This window comes from Emys orbicularis, chromosome 1 (genome assembly GCF_028017835.1).
Source record: "Emys orbicularis isolate rEmyOrb1 chromosome 1, rEmyOrb1.hap1, whole genome shotgun sequence".
Classification (NCBI taxonomy): domain Eukaryota; kingdom Metazoa; phylum Chordata; order Testudines; family Emydidae; genus Emys; species Emys orbicularis.
This window is the reverse complement of record NC_088683.1, coordinates 368,303,450-368,311,724: the sequence shown is the minus strand read 5'-3', so window position 1 is coordinate 368,311,724 and position 8,275 is coordinate 368,303,450. Positions and strand designations below refer to the sequence as shown.

Here is an 8,275-nt window from a genome sequence, read left to right as displayed (position 1 = left end):
ACTGAGTCATAGCAGCCATTATCCAAAGGCTATCTGAAGCAGCAATCAGAGGAGAGGCAAACACAAGGAATTTGCCTGGGGGGAGTTCCCACAGTTTTTTGCCTTTCAGGTTTCTGTGGGCAGTAAATACAACATGTGAAGAGCCTTTTAGAAGGAAGACAATATGGATAGTGAGTGATCAGCTGTTGTGACCTGCACGGGATGTGCCATGTTTGTCTTTCTCCCAGAGGACAGAAGCGACTTTGTCTGTATGAAGTGCAAGCTGGTCTCCATATTGGAAGAGAAGGTTAAAGGACTAGAGACCCAAGTATCAACCCTGCATTGCATCAGAGAAAAAGAAGACTTTCTTCATTTGGTTCTGCAGGCACAGCATGCTGAAGAATCAGAGGGGGCAGCGCAGAAGTGGAATGAAACTTGGCAGCATGTGACCTCCAGAAGAAGAAAGAGGAGACCCCATGTACCCCCAATGCAGATAGAGGTCAGAAACCATTTTCAGGCTCTCTGCACTGGTACTATGGCGGACAATGGTTAGTATAGTAGGAAGAGAGCCTGAAACAAGACCCTGCACTACAGGCCCGGTATGAGGCCTTCATCCTGAGCAGGAGTTGTGGCTCGAAGCAAGCACTGCTCACAGGTGCAGTATAACTCAGCCAGCCTCTCGGTCAGACTGAGTGTGTGGAAAAGTACAGCCACTGACAGGAAAAGATCTCAGGCTGCAAAATAAACACATCTAGGTTAGAATCCTAGGCTCCTGTACCTAGAACTAGGAGCCCCTGGTACATGAAGCACTGAGACAGCCTGACACCAGAAAGATAACTAGAACCTTCTGACCTCCGAGGTATCCTGACACGATGAACAGAGATGTTTTGATTATACCACCCGAGACATGGAGATGGGTAGGCTTAGGTGACATCACAGGGTGGTACATGACCTCATCAGAGGGTGACGAGCATAAGAATCAGGGGGGCAGTACAAGCCCTTCTTGCAGTATAGTATACATAACAGTGTACAATAAAACAACTTGTTCGGCCCAGGGGATGCTGGCAGGTCCGTCCAGTGTTTCAGCTGTTCCATTGTACCAGAGTGCTCATATTTGAAGGGTTCTCTAAGATATAGGATGTTTCTCATTGCGCTTCACTACAATAAATATGGGCTCGGGTGCCTTCGTTGCTCAGCTAATTCATGGTTGTGTCAATTTCTTCGATCATGGAGTGTTGTCTCAGTTACCTGCAGAAACGGAGACAGCATACACAAAGAGGTACGTACACAGCCAAACAACATCTGTCAGCGCTCTCAATGAACACTGACAACAATTTGGACGAGCCGTCTGTGGGAAGGGATCAGAAGGAGACTGGAAGGCATGTGATGCATTGTTCCAGAGATGGGGGTTCCACGACCACCACTCCCAATAAGAGGTGACAGTTGGTGGTGGTCATGGACTCCCTCCTAAACCCAAATTGGATGGAATACTCCAGATGTGGCCTCACCAGTGCTGAATAGAGGGGAATAATCACTTCCCTCGATCTGCTGACAATGCTCCTACCAATGCAGCCCAATATACCATTAGCCTTCTTGGCAACAAGGGCACACTGCACTTAGGATGGAAGAATCCCAGGCACTGCTACAGGCTGGGGACTGACTGTGTAAGCAGCAGTTCTGAAGAAAAGGACCTGGGGATTACAGTGGACAAGAAGCTGGATATAAGTCAGCAGTGTGCAACTCACCCCTGGGCTCAGAGTGTCAGATGGCTGTTGTTACGTGCCGAAGGCTGGAATGTCGTTGCCTCCGTAACATTGTTCAGGCTGCTCAGTGCTTCTGTCTTTGGAGCTCCAATGTTATCAGTATTAACAGGAAAGGCAACCTATTAATTCAGCAGACCTCGATGTTATTCATAAAGAAAAACCACAGGCACGGTTCCATGACAAAGGCACCCAACCAGCTTTATTACCCTTTATACGTAGTCTTAGCGCCCTAGCTGTGAGCCAAATGAGGAAATGAGCTTATGGAATTCCTTTTCCCTGGTGGTAATTGTGGGGGACTGACGTTACAGTTTACCAGACAGGGCTCATGTCTGACAAAGTACAAACACAGGATATGGGGTTATATCTCTGTCTGGTGAGCTGCCGGCATAAGGTGCATTACAGGAAACCCCAGAACAGTGAATTTTGAATCATAGAATATTAGGGTTGGAAGAGACCTCAGTTGGTCATCTAGTACAATCCCCTGCTCAAAGCAGGACCGACACCAACTAAATCATCCCAACCAGGGCTTTGTCAAGCCGGGACTTAAAAACCTCTAAGGATGAAGATTCCACCACCTTCCTAGGTAACCCATTCCAGTGCTTCACCACCGTCCTAGTGAAATAGTGTTTCCTAATATCCAACCTAGACCTCCCCCACTGCAACTTGAGACCATTGATTCTTGTTCTGTCATCTGCCACCACTGAGAACAGCCTTGCTCCATCCTCTTTGGAACCCCCCTTCAGGTAGTTGAAGGCTGCTATCAAATCCCCCCTCACTCTTCCCTTCTGCAGACTAAATAACCCTCGTTCCCTCAGCCTCTCCTCGTAAGTCATGTGCCCCAGCCCTCTAATAATTTTCGTTACCCTCCACTGGACTCTCTCCAATTTGTCCACATCCCTTCTGTAGTGGGGGGACCAAAACTGGATACAATACTCCAGGTGTGTCCTCACCAGTGCCAAATAGAGGGGAATAATCACTTCCTTCCTTCTGCTTGCAATGTTTCTACTAATGCAGTCTAATATGCCGATGGCCACCTTGGCATCAAGTGCATGCTGCTGACTCATATCCAGCTTCTTGTCCACTGTAACGCCTCGGTCATTTCTACAGAACTGCTGCCTAGCCACTCGATCCCTAGTCTGTAGCGGTGCATGGGATTCTTCTCTCCTAAGGGCAGGACTCTGCACTTGTCCTTGTTGAACCTCATCAGATTTCTTTTGGCCCAATCCTCCAATTTGTCTAGGTCACCCTGGACCCTATCCCTAACCTCCAGCGTATTTACCTCTCCCCCCAGCTTAGTGTCATCTGCAAACTTGCTGAGGGTGCAATTCATCCCATCATCCAGATCACTAATAAAGCTGTTGAACAAAACCGGCCCCAGGACCAACCCCTGGGGCACTCCGCTTGATATTGGCTGCCAACTAGACATCGAGCCACTGATCACTACCCATTGAGCCTGATGATCTAGCCAGCTTTCTATCCACCCTATAGTCCATTCATCCATCCCATACTTCTTTAACTTGCTGGCAAGAATACTGTGGGAGACCGTATCAAAAGCTTTGCTAAAGTCAAGGAATAGCACGCCCACTGCTTTTCCCTCATCCACAGAGCCAGTTATCTCCTCATAGAAGGTAATTAGGTTAGTCAGGCATGACTTGCCCTTGGTGTATCCATGCTGACTGTTCCTGATCACTTTCCTCTCCTCTAAGTGCTTCAAATTTGATTCCTTGAATACCTACTCCATGATTTTTCCAGGGACTGAGGTGAGGCTGACTGACCTGTAGTTCCCCAGATTCTCCTCCTTCCCCTTTTTAAAGATGGGCACTACATTATCCTTCTTCCAGTCATCAGGGACCTCCCCTGATTGCCATGAGTTTTCAAAGATAATGGCCAAAGGCTCTGCAATCACATCTTCCAACTCCTTTAGTACCCTCGGATGCAGTGCATCCGGCCCTGTGGACTTGTGCTCGTCCAGCTTTTCTAAATAGTCACGAACCACTTCTTTCTCCACAGAGGGATGGTCAACTCCTCCCCATACTGTGCAGTAGTCTGGGAGCTGATCTTGTTCGTGAAGACAGAGGCAAAAAAAGCATTGAATACATTAGCTTTTTCCACATCCTCTGTCACTAGGTTGGGGTGTGGGAGGAGGTGAGGGCTCTGGGCTGAGGGTACAGGTTCTGGGGTGGTGCCAGGGATGAGGAGTTTGGGGTGTAGGAGGGGGCTCCAGGTTTGGGAGGGCTCTGGATTGGGGCTGGGGCATGGGCTTGTCCTGGCTCCGTACTGCACCCTGCGCTGCAAGCAGCCAACATGTCTGGCTCCTGGGGGAGGGAGGAGCCTTGGCCTGCTTCTCTCACCTGCACGCACCACCCCCCAGCTCCCATTGGCTGATTCCTGGCCAATTGGAGTGCAGAGCCAATGCTCAGGGATGGGGCAGCACGTGGAGCTCCGTGTCCCCCATCGGTAGAAGCCAGACCTGCTGGGTGCTACCACGGTGTAGAGCAGGGTGGTGCTGGAAGAGGTAGGAAGTAGCTTACCTTGGTTCTGCAGCACCGCTGACTGGACCTTTAATAATCCAGTTGGCAGTGTTGACCAGAGCCGCCAGGGTCCCTTTTCGACCGGGTATTCCAGTCGAAAACCAGACCCCTGGTCACCCTAAAATGCAACCGAGATGGAGCTACTATAAGCTGGGGTGCATAACTGGTTGGAAAATCATTGCCAGAGAATAGTTATCAGTGGCTCGCAGTCATGCTGGAAGGTCATAACAAGTGGGGTCCCGCAGGGATCAGTTGTAGGTCTGGCTCTGTTCAATATCTTCAAAGATTATTTAGATAATGGCATAGAGAGTCCACTTACAAAGTTTGTGGATGATACCAAGCTGGGAGGAGTTGCAAGTGCTTTGAAGGATAGGATGAAAATTCAAAATGATCTGGACAAATTAGAGAAATGGTTTGAAGTAAACAGGATGAAATTTAATAAGGACACATGCAAACTGCTCCGCTTTTGAAGGAACAATCAGATGCACACATACAGAATGGGAAATGACTGCCTAGGAAGGGATCTGGGGGTCATAGTGGACCACAAACTAAATATGAGTCAACAGGGTAACACTGTTGCAAAAAAAAAGCAATCATCATTCTGGGATGTATTAGCAGGAGTGTTGAAAGCAAGACACGAAAAGTAATTTTTCCGCTCAACTCTGCGTGGATCAGGCCTCAATTGGAGTATTGTCCAGTCTTCAAAGCCCACCGGTCTAGCAACGTCTTCCTGTGCTGCGTCCTCTGCCCATGGCCGCACCTTGCTTTCCCCAGCCACTCATCATGCTTGGCTGCTCCGTTACTTGTGCCCTGGCCGGCACCCACTATCCTGGCTCTGGCCCCGCAGCTGCCTGCTGTAGCTCAGCCCTGATTCCCCATAGGTGTAGCTGCTCTGTACTACCCCAGCTCCTGGCTCTGGTCTGCTTCAGCCCCCCACCTCTGCCTCAGTTCTGATGTTCTGCCTCTGGCACATCTCTGGGCTTGTGGTTGCCAGATTTCTACTGCATTAATGGCCCAAAGTCACTTAAAAACTAATGCTAAAGAAGCCCGATCTATTCGTTGAAACAAATTTTTTTTATTATTATTAACACATTGGTCTATGCATCAAGTAGCAAAGGGATTTTTTTCTTAAATAGATAGTACAGATCTGATTTAAAAAAAAAAAAAGCTACAAGCCCCAGCAGGAGTTCACTCACATTAGCAACAAAGTGAGATGAAAATCAAATTAACATGCAAAATCCTAGTACTGGGACTTGTATCCCGATCGAGGGTTTGATGTTTGAAACAAAAAATGGTGAATGACATTGTTAAAAATAAGGCAGATGTAGCTCAAAACGTATGTAGTGCAAAAACAACAATAAGAGTACTATATTATTTATTTCTAATGCATTGAATCATGGTAGCCAATGTCCACATTTTGAGTTGAATTAGTTTGTTTCTGTTAGCCTCTGAAAGGTAACATTTCATCTCTGCGGTCTTCGTCAGAAGTAAAATATTTCTGCTGGTGGTTATACATTAGTAGTGACACGTGCAATCATTTCTTTCATTGATGTAAACTCTTCACAGCAGATTTTGTATCATTGCATATACACCCTAACATTAAGAATGGTTTTTTAAAGTTCCTCTTGCATCTTGTTGTGCACTTTTGTTTTTTATCCAGTTCATCTGAGAAAACAATCTTTCTGCTTGAGCATTGCTAAAAGGTAGTCACAGTAATGAAAGAGCAAACAAGCCAAGTTCACTAAAGATTTTCTCCTCAGTGGCATCCATGTATTCGAGATCTTCAACCCAAAACTGCTAAATTTGCTTGTCCTGTTTCACAAACTCCAACATGAAATCTCAACACCTATTTTTTATGTCTTTGACCACAGAAATGGCTAGTGTGTATTGTAAAAATTCCATCTGAAAAGCAACTCCAAAATCATCTGTGCAAGGGGGTACATTTTGACTTAATTGGGTATGATTTGGGAATGATTTAGTTGGGGTTGGTCTTGCTTTGAGCAGGGGGTTGCAGTAGATGGCCTTCTGAGGTCTCTTCCAACCCTAATCTTCTATGATTCTATGATTCTAAGTTATTTGACTCAAAGGCGATATCGTAGTTTAATACAACAGTCAAAAACACAGTTTCAAAACTCTCAACAACAAACTCCAGTAGAATGTCCTCAATTCCTGCAGCAGATTCTTGTATTAGCACTTTCCAGATGAAACATTTGGTTTATCATCCAGGCTTCCTGAAGGATTCAATATAGAAAAATTAGGTACATTTTGTGCATGTATGATAAAGAAGTTCAGCCTTGTAGTTTCTTTCTTTGACTTTGGTTATCTGAAAACATAGCTTCTGTTTGTCAGAACTGATCCAGAACCCTGTTCACACAGGGACTCATGGAAATCCACCTTGTGTTAGACAGTTTCAGTATCTTTTAGTGGTCTTGAAGTCATGGAAAGGCCGAGTAACAGGGTGTGTGGGGTGGGGGCTGATGGGTGATGCTGAAAGTATTAAGGTGATGGTCAGAGAGAGGCAATGGACAAAACAGTGCTTGGCCATGGAGTTAAAAGATAGGTGTGAGGAAGTTCTCAGACTGTGAACTCACAAAATGTTGATCTCAGCCAAACTAGAAGAGATTATCCTTGACTGATGAGGAGATATCCTTCCTCCTCTTGTCATGGAGGCTTAAAGTCAGTGGCACCCAGTGATCACATTCTGCAGGTGTATTTGCCCACTTTGTCACGAAGCTCTTTGGTTTTGACCCCGTAAATTATAGGGTTGAGCATGGGGGGGATGATTAAATACAGGTTGGCCAAGATGATGTGAACGTGGGGAGCAATGCCCTGACCAAACCGCTGTGTCAGAATGGAGAAGAGGGAGGGAGTATAAGACATCAGCAGCACACAGATGTGGGCTGTGCAGGTTTTGAGGGCTTTCAGGTGGGCTTTTTTGGAGGAGATTCTGAGGATGGCCCTAAGGATCAGACCATAGGACAGGGCAATGAGCGTCAGGTCTAACCCGATGACTACAAATGCTGTCACTGAGCTGTACGTCCTGTTGACTGTGATGTCCCCACATGACATCATTGCCACAGTCATGTGCGTGCAGTACGTGTGGGGGATAATGTGGTTGGCACAGAATGGCTGCCTGCTCAAGAACAGGGGCTCAGGCAGAATGAAGAGAACACCTCTTATCAAACCCACAAGCCCTAGCTTAGCTATTCGTGCGTTGGTGAGGATGGTGGAGTATCTCAGAGGATCACATATGGCAATGTAGCGATCAAAGGCCATTGTCACAAGAATGGCTGAGTGCATAACAGCAATCGCGTGAAGGAAGAACATCTGAGTGAGACAGCCATCCATAGTAGTTCCTTTCAAATTGAACCAAAATATAAGCAGTGCCTTAGGCACTACAGAGGTAGACATGCCAATGTCTGTGAGAGCCAGCATGCAGAGTAGCAGGTACATCGGCTTGTGCAGGGTCTGCTCTTTGCCTACAACAAAGAGAACTGTGAAATTTCCCAACAGGCTGATAATGTAGAACGTAAAGAAAGGGATGGACATCCAGATGTGGGCAGCTTCCAGGCCAGGGATGCCCGCTAGCATGAATATTGAAGAGTCAGAGGGGGTGAGGTTGAAACTTGCCATGAGGTGGTTGATGCATTGATCGGGCTCAGAAAAAGTCAAGGTGCCTGTGAAGGGAGAAAAGCAGAGTGAGGGGGGTTACATGCTTTATAAGAAATACTATGGTAACTATTTTATAGTTATTAACAATCTAAAAAGGGGGTGAGCAGTGCGTTGCCAACATTTACAGATGGCACCAGAATATTTAGATCATTGTCAAGTCCAGAGAAAGCCTCAGACGGCACTAACCAAGCCAGGTGAATGGGTAATATGATGGCAGATGAAATTCGATGTCAATAACTGCAATATGTATTCCAATTGGAGGGAAAAAGCTTGAACTCATCAAATGCCTAACAAGGTTCTAATTTAACTGCATGAGCTCAGGACAGAGAA

At 46.5% G+C, this 8,275-nt stretch overlaps 1 protein-coding gene across 1 annotated transcript; it reads right to left on the bottom strand.

The window, feature by feature from the left end:
• Positions 1-6,967: 6,967 nt before the first annotated feature.
• LOC135895313 (olfactory receptor 52P1-like) lies at positions 6,968-7,942 on the bottom strand. Its single transcript, XM_065423384.1, has one exon. The coding sequence runs from the start codon at positions 7,904-7,906 to the stop codon at positions 6,968-6,970; it is 939 nt and encodes a 312-aa protein (XP_065279456.1). The 5' UTR covers positions 7,907-7,942.
• Positions 7,943-8,275: the final 333 nt, after the last annotated feature.